Below are 13,592 nucleotides of genomic sequence, written 5' to 3'. Positions count from 1 at the left end.
TAATAAACCTGAATCATAGAGACTGGTGTAGTTCACAGCTACTAACTGGGAGGGGTCCTGGGAGAAGTCGCTGGAATGTTCTGGCTCAGGGTTAAATGTCTGTACCCAGTGGATGATCTCTATCCAGGATTCTTTGCTGCTCTCAGAGGCTGAAGTCCCAGGAAGGCTGAGTTTCTAAAGGGCTGGGTCTAAAGAGAAAGTGCTCAGGGGCATAAGAGACAAGTTTTCCCAACGTTCTTTTACAAAATTTGGAAACTGGGTCTGGGTCTGGAAGTTTGCAATTTCTAGTTAAAAATGACCACAAACAGGCAAAATAAAAAGAATTGCAGTTTATATTTTCATGTTACCCCATGGAAAATGGGGCATAGTTTTTTTATCTTCATGCCAAAGAAATTAATTATTTATGGTGAAGACTTCTCCACAAAGTGGTGGTTCAGTGTAAAAATAGTTTTACGTGTCGGAAATCTGGCTTCTGAGACAATTTTTCTGGATTACTGGAATCAAAGAAAATAAAGTCCCCAAACAAAACCTCATCTAAGCACTCTCTCAATTATGTTTCTAGTTAAAGCTTGGCACCGTTTCCAGGGATGAGCAAAAGTTTTGTTTAGGAAGTAATTGTCCAATTGAATGACCCTTACTTTTCAGCTTATTTCCGCCCTGGGGATCATAGAATCCTAAAAAGCAGGGGCCACGCTTTCCCACCACTGCAGCCAGTTCTCAGAGTGTGGCGGCCCGTGCAATCGTACGTCCTTCCCTCGGTCCCCGCGCTCGGGGCGTTCGGGTCTCAGGGACCCCTCCCCTCCTTGTGTTACTCAGGCCTCGGAGGCGCAGGGCGGAGCCGCGGACCGGCGGGCTCAGGTGGGGAGGGGCGGCGGGAGCGCGTCTGTGACACTCGCGGAGGACGGGGGAGGCGCGGCGGCCGCACCCCTCCCTGGGAAGAAACGGGCCAGGTGTGGCTCGGCGCCGGCTGCCAGCTGGGAGGAGACTCGCGCCCTACCGACCAACACCAACACCCAGCCGCGACCCAGGTCCTCTGTGCCCTCGCCGCCCTCCGAGCTACAACTCTTCCTCCCGCTCCGGCTCCCCGCCCGTCGCCGTCGCCCGATCTCCGCCCGCCGCGCCGCGCCCGCAGCGGCCTGGACGGCCCCGGTGGAGAGGAGCGTCCTCGCGACTCGTCTGCACTTCCCTCTCCAGTTCCCGGGTTTTGGCCTTTCCTTTGAAGCACTCCGCCTTTTCCGAGCCGGGCGTCCTCGCTTATGCCTCCGTACTGAGTGGCTCTTTGAGTGCCCGCCAACATGAGCTGCAACGGAGGCTCCCACCCGCGGATCAACACGCTGGGCCGCATGACCCGCTCTGAGTCCGGTCCCGACCTGCGCTACGAGGTGACTTGCGGCGGCGGCGGCGGCGGCGGCGGAGGCGGCGGCGGCGGAGGCACCAGCAGGATGTACTACTCCCGGCGCTACACGGTCAATGACCAGAACTCGGACGGCTACTGGTGGGTACTGGGGCGGCACCGGAGCGCGCGGCGTGCGCGGGGCTCCGGGGCCGGGGCTGCGGGCTCTCCACACTGTCCTAGCAGAATCAGCCCCAGCCCGTTGGGAAAGCGGGACAGCCCTTCCCTGACGCCCGGGGATACCCTAGTCCAGAAGGAGGAATGTCTTTTTGCTCGAGGTCATGATAGCATTTCCTGTTCGCGCTGGGGCATGACCCAGGTGGTCTGACGTCCTTTGCGCTGCGGTGTGGGTGTGTGTTCCAGCGGGGACTACGTCTCGCCTTTGTCCCTTCCCGCGAGCCGGGGCAGGGGGCCACCCAGCGAGGGGTCGGGGGTCCAGGCAGGACGTGGCGGGCAGGCCGGGCGCCGGGGGTCTCGGCTGCTTCCGGGACTGTCCCTTGCACGGCCCGCCTGGGTGGTGTCCCCTTTACCGGCCGGCAGGTGGGGAGGTCAGGCAGGCGGGGCTGCGACAATAAAACCCAACTTATCCGACTGTAACCAAAAGTAAACAGCAGAGGAGCGGGGGCTCCAGCCTGTCCAGTGGCCAGGGTCGGACTCGGGGCTCCGTTGTGTCTACTGGCTCATCCCAAATACCTGGTCACCCCGAGACCATGTCTGCAGCGGCATCTGGGCTGCTTGGCCAGTCAGGGGCTTTTTGATAGAGGTTGCGAGTGCTGGAGGCGCGGGGTCCCGTCTCGAGAAGGCCCCCGCCTTGGTCTCCCCTGCTATTCAAACGAAGTTTCCCGGCAGGGGCAGTCACCTGGCGCCAAGTGGGAGCTCCGCGGGAAGAAACCTGTCCCCGTCAGTCCGCCGCGCGGTAGCCCCCGCAGGCGAGCGCACCTGTGGCCCCGCGCCTGCGCCCTGTTTCCTTTTTATAAGGCACCGGAGGAACGACCTCAAGGTCTTGGTCGCGGAGCGCTTTGCAGGGAAATTGCCCTCTAAGCAGCCGAGGTCGGCAGAGGCTTGTGGAGCGGAGGGCGCCGCGTCCCACCGGTGCGGGCCTGCGACGTTGGAGGCCGGCCCTGGCCAAGGTGCCCCAGAGAGGCCCACTGGGAAGATTTTTATCGAGGAAACCGATGGAGGGGTTCATTTGGGTGGGTGGAGGAAAACAATGAACCTGCATTTACCGGGTCACTGGTGCCGGGCTTGGGATGCCCATGTGAGGCGTGAGAATATTGTAGCTCGCACCCTCTCCTCCCCCTGCAAACCTTCCCCCCGCCCCCCCGCCAGCGTTTTCCATAGAAGGCTTTTGGAAAAGACGTCTGGGTTCCAGAATCCAATTTACGCTGCCTTGTGGCTTCAGGCTGGGGAGGAGCAACCGGGATAAACTCCAGGGGGTTTTGTTGGGCCAGCAGTTTTGAAGGCGGGACTACTCGAGTTGCAACCTGTTTTCTTAGCGATTTATTTTCCCCGAGCATCTTAATAATTTATTTTGTTGTGAGTTAGCAAAGAATTGCCTCAATCTTGGAGCTCTTTGTTTTTTGAACAAAATACACCTGGGGGTTTCCAGGAAAAATGTGCCAAGCAAAAAACTGGAGAAACTTTCCAGTTTTACTTTGGTTTTCAAGTCTGTTTTAAAACTTGGCCAGCCATTTAAATCTGAAACTTTACTTTTCCCTCCCAGCCTTCCAGTATTTGGAAAGCACATATTTTATACCCACGCATTTAAATCCAAGTCAGAGTTTGCAAGGATTCTCCCGCAGCTCTTTTTTTTCAGCATTTTATGAGCCAAGGGTTTTTTTGTTTTGTTTGTTTTTTAAATATGCTTCTGTTATCCTAGAGTCTATTTTTAAATTGACAATAAACATTACTGTTAGTTGAATATTTCACTCCCTTGGCTTCTTGTAGAAGAAACTTGTAATGAATCAATATATTAATTAATGACCTACATAACGATACGTGGTTTAAAAGGATTCGTCACTAAAACAAAATTTTGGAGAGTCTCGGTGTTTTCTCATAGTATAGCATCATTTCTTGTATTCGGTTTTTCCAACCTAAAAGCTGTTTGTTTATAAACTGTCAAGTTTTACATCTTGCTGAGAAGGGCAAACAGACTCAAATGAAAAATTACTTAACGTGGAGAAAGGTGTTTTACTGCGCATTGATGTTGATTTGCCCGGGCAGCGCGGCGTCAGGCTGGGGTCTTGAGTCAGCATGAGGTCGTTCTTTCCGGATCAGGTAATGGAATTACCCCAGCCTGTCCCAGCCTGGCCCGCCCACCTGCTGCCGACCCTTTTTGAACTGAAGAATTAGCACAATACAGAATAGCCCGCAAATACTGACTTCTGCATTTTAAAATACTGGTGACTGATGGAAGACAGACAGGGCACAGACCCATACATGTTCTCCTGGTGGCTTTTTGGTTTTGTGCAGAGGGATTTGTTTGTTCACAGCATGCACTTGGTAGAAGTAGGATGCCACCTCTGACCCGACTGCCCTCTGCTAAATGAATGATGATTAAAAATTTAATAAGTGTTTTTCTGACCAAATGTTTTCCTAAATATGTAAAGGTGTTTTGTTTTTAAAGCACAAAAGCAGCATGAAAAACACTGGTTGGATTTAAAAGCATTTATTTCAAAAACTGCTACTTTATTGGCTGAATTAGAATGGTGATTTTGAAATAATCAGTGTTTGTATTTAGCCTTTTTTTAATAAACTAATTTGAATGTGTAGGGAGCTCAATTCTTATTTTACCTTTTAAAGTGACTTTAAAACATCTTCTGTTTGTCCTTTACATTAATTAATATCGCTTGTCAATTTTTAGGGCAGTATTATATTAACTTCTACTAATTCTTCCTTCTTCCCTGACCTGGCTTTTGTGTCATCTTTATTTTAGGTTGGATGGAATCTGCATCTACTTTATTTAATTTCTTCTTGTGCTCTACTTAATATTTTAAAGTTTGTAAATGTTACGTGCTTGATAACATACTAGGTATATATTTGAAAGTATAAACTTTGGGCTTTTCTTTTATAGGATGTTATATTATTTTTAATTAAGGCAGAATTATTCTAGTTTTATTCCTGTAGTTCAAAGAAATTACAAATCTGTAGTGAAATTTGGTGGCCAAGTGACCAAGTCCCACAATTAAATCTTTCACTGGTCCAAGTGTGGATTTTGTAGGAGGATTAAAAGCGAATGTAGCCATTAAGCTTCAGAAATATGTGGTTTTAATGCTGTTACTTTTTCTCTAGAACTCATGATTTAAAAACCAAAATGCATGTGATTACTATGTGATATACGTTTTAAGTTTGTTTTAAATTACCTTTTAAAAGAAGCCTATATCGTGGCATGAAATAAACAGGTCCATTTGTACTGAATTTTGGAGTGGGAGGCAATATTAAGGAGTACAAAATAACCTCACTTTCCCACTTTAGAGACAAGGAGATAAAGACTTGCCCCAAGTCCCTAAGTCCACTCCTGGCTGAGTTGGCAGGAGAACCTAAGGTCCCTCCCCTCTGCCCTGCTGTCACCCTCTACCTTTAGAGAGGGTTCTTTGTGTATCAGACTGGACAATCCTGTACTTACATTAAACATATCTCAATTTCATTTATTCTTTCAGCAAATGTTTACTGAGCATCTGCTGTGTGTTAGGTGTTGGGAATTTCAAAGGTGAAAATACAAAGGCTTCTTGAAAGAATTGTATGCTCTTTAAAGGAAAATAAGTACACAAGTACTGGAATACGAAAGGATAATGGACAGAAGGGGTATAAATGACTCAGAGGCTTCAAAAGGAGACAAGATAACACCTGTAGTAAGACTTTAACTAGTAAGACTTCATAAAGGAAGTGGTGTTGAATTAGGCTTTGGAGTATTTATTTTATCTGGTAAAGGTGGGTAGGTAGAGAGCATGCCAGGGGGAGAGAAGAGCATGAGAAAAGCCTGAGAGTTGGGAAACCAGGAGCAAATTCAAGGCCTATAGAGCAGTGTCCCTTCTGAGCATTCACTCTGTGTGGGGAAGCAGTAAGACCTAAGGAGGAAGGATAGGTTGGAGCCAGGGCTTGAGAGACCTTGAGTCCATGGTGGGGAGTTTGGATCGACCATTCCAGACTTGCATTGAAGCTGGTGAATCTCCTGCATTGAAAGAGCAGGGAAATAAATAAGACGATCATAAGTGAGTTTTCGGACTGTTTCTGCGGCTGCAGTGTGCTGGGTGGCATGAAGTGGGGAGAGCCTGCAGGAGGGAGTTGGCTTAACACGTTGCGTATATGGCGGGGTTTAAATCCCTCATGAAGATTCTCGTGATCCGTACGCAACTTAAGGAAGCAATTATACTAGTGCAAAGAGGGAGGTGATGAACGTCTGATCAAGGTCGGAGGCAGTGGGACAGGAAAGTAGACATTTATTGATAGGTGGAGTGGCTGCTTCAGATAAGAATTTGATGTGAGAGGCGAGGGAGAGTCTGAGAAAACAGGCTAAGAGTTGGGTGACTCATAGAATGGATTTCCTAAACATTTTTCTAGGAAACGATTGCAAAGTAAGATTCAGTTCAGCTTGCTATGAGGCAGATAACATTTACATGGTTATTAAGGTTGAGTAAGTTACATATTTTACAAAAAGATCGGTGGTTAAAATAGTTACCATCACCTGGCAAACACCTATGATGTGCCAGGTATATTATGTATTTATCTCAAGCCTCAGGACAGACTTCCCACTTTAGAGAAGGGAACACTGAGGTAGTTACACTTGGCCTTGGTCACACAGCTAGTTAGTGGTTGAGCTACATTTGAATTCAGTGTACCACAATGACTCAAGAAAAGATCAAATAAAAGTTATTAGAATTCATCTTGGTTTCTACTTGTAAACTCTTCTATCTAATGTGAGCTGTTACTTCTTTTTAATCTGTTCCATTTCTGTGAAATATTTATTTCATGACCATTGTGTTCTTTTATTCGTATTCCTGTAGAGTTTCCATCTGCTTAGGGAAAAAACACAAGATGCTGCTGCACTAAGCCAGCTAGTTGGTCACATCTACAAAACAGCTTTCCACAGTAGTTAATTTTTTCTCTAAATATAGGCATCATTTCATTGTTGTTCAGGTGATTGAAATATCTTGGGAAAGAAGAAAAACTGCTGATGCCCCTGATGCCTCAATGCTGACTTCTTAGGGTGGAGTGAAGGAGGGCTTGGGTGTGACTGGGGAAGGCTAACTCAGTTCTTTGCTAACCAGTCTTTCCAGAAGAGGAGGTTCTAGGAGTGCTTCTTTAGTCTGGAGGCACCGGTACTTGGAGCACTGCCCCACCCTTTGTCTTTCTCTTTCTCCCTCTTGCACTTATGGGAAAATGGTCAGGCGTGGTTCTGATATTGAAGCCACCGCCCACAGACCCCAAGACTCAGTGAGCCACTCATCTGTGGCAATGTCCTGTAAAGTGCAGGCCCATAACTTATACTTTACCACCAACACCTTGGGCTGGAAGGGTCCAGGACCTTCAAAGGCATCATGAATGTGAAATCTATTTCATGAAAATGATGACACGTTAATAAGAGGCTACAGCAAATAGGTCTAAGTTTTTGTTTGGAATTAAAAATTTTGACACGCGCACATAACATCCCTTGCTTCATCTGGCACCTGAAAAATATGAAAAAGGACTTGGCTTGTTGATGGATAATCAGATAACTTGTAAATGATTTTTTTAGGCTTCAGAATGAATGTAAGTTTTCACACAGAGAAGTAATTCAAAATAGAAACCCTTATTTTGACGTTGAATTTCTAATATTCATATGTCATCCCCGCCTAATAAAGGAGAGGAATACATCGGTTTCTGAATTTTCTTACCACTTCGATAAGTTTCCTTCATGCTGTTAAACTGATGTATCACTTTCTTTGAATTATCTCAAACTCTTATTTTCAGGCCTTGTAGGTAATTTTAGGAACCTCTGCAATGTCTCACCCTTATACCTAATCCTCCATTTCTTCTTCTTCCTTTTTTTCTTTTTTTTTGCTTCTCATCCCACCTCCCTAATTTGCTTAAAATTATGAACTGAGGCAAAAAAAAATCACAAAGTAGAAAGTGCAATCTGAGCAGCAGCCACCATGTAAGAGCTGTCTTGCCTGGGGACTTAGATTCTGCTGGGCTTTGCAGCATTAGTGGCTCCACTAAGCATCACGCCAACCCCAGGAGAGGGTTGTGCCTCCATGTTGCAGATGCTGAAACTCCAGGCGCGGGAACCTCACTTGCTCAGTGTCACACACACGGAAGTGGCTGAGCAGGGAGTGGACTCCAAGTTTGCCTGGCTTCAAAGTCTTTTTGAAGTTAATGATGTGATCAGTTTACCCTGTCCCCCAATCCACCAGGAACTGAGAGAATAATAAACATGGAATGGAGGTGGAACTTTTACTAGAGTACTGCTTCCAAAGCCCCTAGGTGAGGACAAAATGAAGGATCAGAGGAGGCCCTCTTTATAAAATTTATAGGAAAAAAACACCTTTTTTGTCCACTGTTGGCGTGAGGATGGAGGGGTGGGGGGAGATAGATGCACTGTCTGACTGAGCTTTGGAAATGAGGGTAATGAGATGGGTGGTAATATTCTCATCCCAGCCTTTTATTTAACTTTTACTCCTCTTGTGCTAAACCAAACAAACATGCACCAGTACCTTCTGTGTTGTTAGGTGCGTGTAGGAGTCCAAGATGACTAAGGTGTGGGACTTTGCTCTCCAGGAGTGGAGGAGACAGGTGCGTAAATAACTAGTGTGGAATGAGGGCAGAGTGTGCGCAGGAAAATTCAATACAGGAGGCAGCATTTGCTCTGTAACTTCTGAAGGATGGTAGAGTGTTTAGTGAGTCTTGAATGTAGGGTATTGTCCTTAAATTAAGAAGTAAAAATATTTTTTACAAATGTTATGTTTTTTTTTCCTTTTTACTTAAGAGTCTTTAAAGAAACTCAAACAAAATAGTACATGTGAAAATTATAAAGAGCTAAGCAAATTGGTCTTGAGATCAATATTAATGCATTACATAATTATACTTCCAACAAATATTTATTGAGCTTTTCTGAGGGAGAAGGGGGCATGGAGGGGGAAAGAGAGAGAAAGAGATGGAGGAAGGGAAAGAAAGAAGGAAAGAAGGACTCCAGTAGGAAAAGCATATAGACAAAAGAAATACAGCTAGGTGACATGGGCCAAGTGTCTAATATACAGAATAGATTATTATAAAATTTTATGAAACAAGGAGAGTATTATTATTAAAAAATAGTTTTTTCTCGTAATACTGCATGGCTTTCTTCAAAATAATTTTTCCCCCTTGGCAACACATGTTAAACTAATACCTTAGGACAGCTAATTTTGGAGTCATTTTTTTAAGAAAAGAGTATTATTTAAAGATAGTAAGATAAAACATAGAAAGCTCTGTAATATTGTTCACACGTTCATGTGCTCCATCCTTGGATTAAAATCCAGAACATGTTTTCCTTTTAGCCATTGATAAAGGGATCTTTAGACAAACTGTTGGAACCAATACTTGTTTGAACAAGTTTTAGAGTGAACTTAAAAAAAAATGTTTATGCAGGCAGTTCTTTGTAGTATGAATCATTTGTCTTTGTGAGTTTGAAGATAAAACAGAATTTCAGAAAATTTAAACACTTAAGAAAAAATGTTGTTTTTTCAAGGACAGCTATTAATTTTAGTTTAGTCGATATTTTTTTGATTGGTTTGACCCAAATGCGTTTTTGTTTTTTTGTTTTTTTTAACATGACATCTTTCATCTTCCATGAAATGGAATTTAAAAATTGAACTTTGAGCTTGTTAGTTCAATTTCTAACATGGTTTTAAATCTCTGCACCCCTAACATCTACATGTACCAGTATTGAAAATTCTTTGATGATAGGTATTTTAAAAATCCTTGTATATTTGTTAAATAAGTCAATTTATTTAAAAATTATTTTTTCATATATGGTAGAATTTTGCATTTTCCCAAAGTGCACTATATCAATTGAAGAAGAAACTTGATTACCATTAGATGTAACAGACCTATGTATTATTTTCCATTGGAGGAGTGAGTTTGGTGGTTTCATAAAAGAGAATTACAGAAAGAGTGAGCTAGAGAAATCTTAGTTACCATCTAGAGCCCAACAGATGGGAAACTGAGGTCTAGAAATTTTCTGGGATTAAAAAAAAGATATAAAATTATGTGGTCAATAAAAAATAGGATTTGACTAAAAAGTTTTGAGTGACACACAACTTTAAAAAAATGTGTGTGTTCCCTGAAGCAAGCTCTCCTGGCTCTCATGCTGAAGAATCCAGTTTCACAGTGTGGAGTGTCTGATGCTGGACTGACCCAATGGGTCCAAATTCTTTCCACCTCCCTGTCCTCCTTGATTTGAGTATTGCCAGCTGTCTGTGTGTGGATTCTTCACTGGGCTAAGGCAGCAACCTGAAAGGTGAAGGTGGATTCTCTGCCTCAGTGTTAAATCTCCGGGGCCTGAGTCTGCCTTCTTCCATCTCTCTTTGATGGACTGGGCTATTCAAAAGCTTCCCTTTCTCACTGAGGTCTGGTCCCAAATGATGTCCTTAGCCACACTTCAGACTGAAGTGAGATTCTTACAGATGAAAGAAAAACAGGAGAGGTAGATCTCACTTAGGGACTAGATACAGTCTTGAAAAGTTATGGACAAGATGAAATTTGGTTAATCAGATCATACTTTCCATAGACAAGTAGTAATACCAAAGATTCTTCATTACATTGTTCTAACACTTTAGAAATTAGATTTTTCTGCATTCCTCTTTCCCATATTTATTAATTGTTTTACTAAAATGTCAAGCGAAACACATAGGGCTTTAGTGGATGTCAAGGGCATGTGTGGTAAACATGCGAGTCCTGTAGGAAAGCATGAATGATTCTTTTTAGCATATGAAGCCCCCTGTTTCTTTTTGTTTGTTTTTTCAACTTCAGATGTATGTGGGTGAGGGGAAGCAGATACGATGACTTATTTTTATAGAGATATCAGCTGCTGTCTCTAGAAGTAAAGAGAAACCAAAATAATGTTGAAAGTCCACGATTTTAAGGCAACATTTAATGGCCTCACCTTTCTTTTTCCTGGATATAGTTAATTTCTAAGTGTCCTGCAACTAACTACTTCAGTAGTTGGGTTAAAAGAAGCTGGTGAGTTTTATGTTTTGTCAAATGACTTTCGTCATAAACTCACTTGAAAAAGACTTGTATGTTCATTTTGGTACATTCATTCACAACTGAGTTTGGCCTTCCTGTTTTGTTGTTTTTTAAAATACATTTTTATTTTGGAATAGTTTTAAAATACATTTTTATTTTGGAATAGTTTGCATTTATAGAAAAGTTGCAAAGATACTGGAGAGCTCTCATATACCACTCACCCAATTGCCCCTCTCTGCCTTTGTCCAATAGCTCAGTTTGTGGGTTTTTTACAGTAGCACACGTTATAAGTAATTTAAGAAACTCTGACTTTCCATTGTGCTAAGAGATAACATTTTCATATGTCCTAGGGACTGGCTTTCTTCACAGGAATTACTCTCTGAACCAAACTGCTCAACAGAATTACTAAATGTTTCAGAAGAAAGGTACTCTCATCCCCCTTCAATAAAAGAAAACAAATAAATTACACAGGACCTTCCTAATTCTTTCTCCATCCTAGGGTTCTAAATGAGGTATTTCTGAATTTTTTCCTTTGTCTCTTGAATTTCTTTCCTCTATTTTATAATAGGTACATTTTGGAAAGTGTTCTGATTCTAAGTCAAGTGGAATTTTGTACAAGTTTGGACAACAAATGTAGTCCTGTTTATATCTCAGCACTTCGGGGTTGTGCCAGGTTTCCTGTATAGTTCCAGTGGAAGAAAGAGACTGCATTCATGGGGTGTGGGGTGTCCTGGTTTTGATAGGTGGGCAGTTCAGGCGGGCCCGTTGCCCAGGCCTGCCTGGGGGAGGCATGTCATCATCTGGGAGTGGTTCCCAGGGAAAGCTTGGTTCCTCACCCACATAGGTTCAGCTAGTGCTGGCTTGTTGGGGAGCCTTGCTTGCAAGGAGGGACTGTAAATAGGTGGCAGAGAGAGAAAGTCAGTGTCCTCCCCGAGTGAAATGACGCAGAATCAGGCACAGTGGGAGCAGGTTCCCACATTCTTATGCCTTTACTCCATCTGTGTACAGCCTGTGTTTTTCAAACTTTTTTTTTCAAAACACACACACACACACACACACACACACACACAAACCCCAGTGAAATTCTTTAAAACATGTACAAACACAACCATCCCCCACATAGACATATATACATATAAGAGAAAGTTTTATCTGCAGGCCCCCCCATCCCCCCAAGGACTGGACGGCTCTGAGGTCCTGTGAAGAACTCAGGCTTCTTGTAGCACATTCGTGAGGCCTTTTCCAGGACATTAAGCAATAATTTAATATGCTTTATTTATTTTTTAAAAATATGCTTTAAATTGCTCTTAATCGCTTGGTAAAATAAAAAGTAAGACTTTTATTATACCTTGCTCTTATATCTGGAGCAAGTTAAATTCCTGTAGTCTCTTTAAAATATGGAATATCTTTAACTTTATTCTTAAACACTGCTGTTGTTTTAAGGTTTCTGCCATGTGTCCTCCATAAAAGTGCTTCATTTGAAATGGACATGTGGCTGAGCATCATTGTGGAGAAAAATATTCTAGGACCATCTTGAAAGGAAAAGTGGCTTGTTTTGCATTCAAGATGTACACATTTCCTATCACTTTCTTCATACCTCTCTTTCTTTCTCTCTCTCTCTCTCTCTCTCTCTATCTCTTTTCTTTCTTTCTTTTCTTTTTTTTAAATAAATTTTATTGGGGAATATTGGGGAACAGTGTTTCTCCAGGGCTCATCAGCTTCAAGTCTTTCTCTTTCAACCTAGTTGTGGAGGGCGCAGCTTAGCTCCAAGTCCAGTTGCCGTTTTCAATCTTTAGTTGTAGGAGGCACAGCCCACCATCCCATGCGGGAATTGAACTGGCAACCTTGTTGTTGACAGCCCACGCTCTAACCAACTGAGCCATCCTGCTGCCCCTCTGGAAGCTCAGTGGTAGCTCATTGTCTTCAATCTAATTGTGGAGGGCACACAGCTCACTGGCCCATGTGGGAATCGAACCGGCAACCCTGTTGTTCAGAGCGCAGGCTACATCCGGCCGCCCCACACTATTATTTCTTTACCATTATTGTGTTTTACTGTGATTGCAGAGAATATTTTTGTTGAATAAGGTTTTCTCTTGCCTCCAATTGTTTCTTCAGCCAGACTTGCCAGTACACCTTAATGCTCCCCATTTGATCCCCCAAGGACTTGGGGTGTTGAGGGCTGGGCATTATGGACCCTGGTGGGATGAAGCAGGAAGGGTGATAGATAAGCTGCTAGAAACATGTTTTTACAACTCAAAAGAGTATTTCTGGATTGGATCTTGGACCTGGAAAGAAAACTCGCTGTGAAGGTCATTATTGCGCTAATTAGTAAAATTTGAAAAATTCCACTTTGCAGAGTGGAAAATAGTATTCTATTCATTTTAAATGTCCTGATTTTTAGAATTCTACTGTGATTATATAATTGCATGTCTTTATTTTTAGGAACTATATGCTGAAATATTTTGCGGTAAAGGGGCATGATTATTTCCAAATAGTTCAGAAAAAATGCATATATAACGTATGTAAACACACATACACACACAGAGGGGGATAAAGGAAACTCGGCAAATGTTAACGATTGGGGAATGTGGGCAAAGCATCTATAGGACGGTTTGTCTCATTTTGGCAACTTTTCTGGAAGTTTGAAATTATTTCAGAATTGAAAAAAGAAAGTCACACGTCTGCTTTCTTTGTGTTTGCCTCATCAGTCAAACCGGAACAGTGTCCAGACACCAGAACCAGAACACCATCCAGGAACTTCTGCAGAACTGCTCCGATTGTTTGATGCGGGCAGAGCTGATTGTGCAGCCGGTAAGCCCTCTTGTTCTCCTCAGGTATCAGCCACACCAATTTTGTTCCGGGTTTGCTTAGACTCTCATCGCCCTCACCTGTGCGTCCTTAGTCACTGCCTTCCTTCATTGCCCTCTTAGTGTTTGGAGGTTATCTTTTTCAAAACAGACTGGAGAGGAATGTGTATCTTCTTAACCTACTTGCAATG

General features: G+C 43.3%; 1 protein-coding gene across 3 annotated transcripts in view; it reads left to right on the top strand.

The window, feature by feature from the left end:
* Positions 1-719: 719 nt before the first annotated feature.
* The window catches only part of DSP (desmoplakin), a 41,180-nt gene continuing 28,307 nt past the window's right edge, over positions 720-13,592 (top strand). For all 3 annotated transcript variants that reach the window (XM_019745418.2, XM_074335259.1, XM_019745417.2), the window contains exons 1-2: positions 720-1,495; positions 13,303-13,405. In XM_019745418.2, coding sequence (XP_019600977.2) covers positions 1,296-1,495; positions 13,303-13,405 — 303 coding nt within the window. In that variant the 5' untranslated portion in view covers positions 720-1,295. The remainder of the gene's footprint in view (positions 1,496-13,302; positions 13,406-13,592) is intronic.

The sequence above is a fragment of the Rhinolophus sinicus genome, linkage group LG06 (genome assembly GCF_036562045.2).
Source record: "Rhinolophus sinicus isolate RSC01 linkage group LG06, ASM3656204v1, whole genome shotgun sequence".
NCBI classification, from domain to species: domain Eukaryota; kingdom Metazoa; phylum Chordata; class Mammalia; order Chiroptera; family Rhinolophidae; genus Rhinolophus; species Rhinolophus sinicus.
Note: the sequence above shows the minus strand (reverse complement) of the source record. Positions and strands in the feature narration are given on the sequence as shown.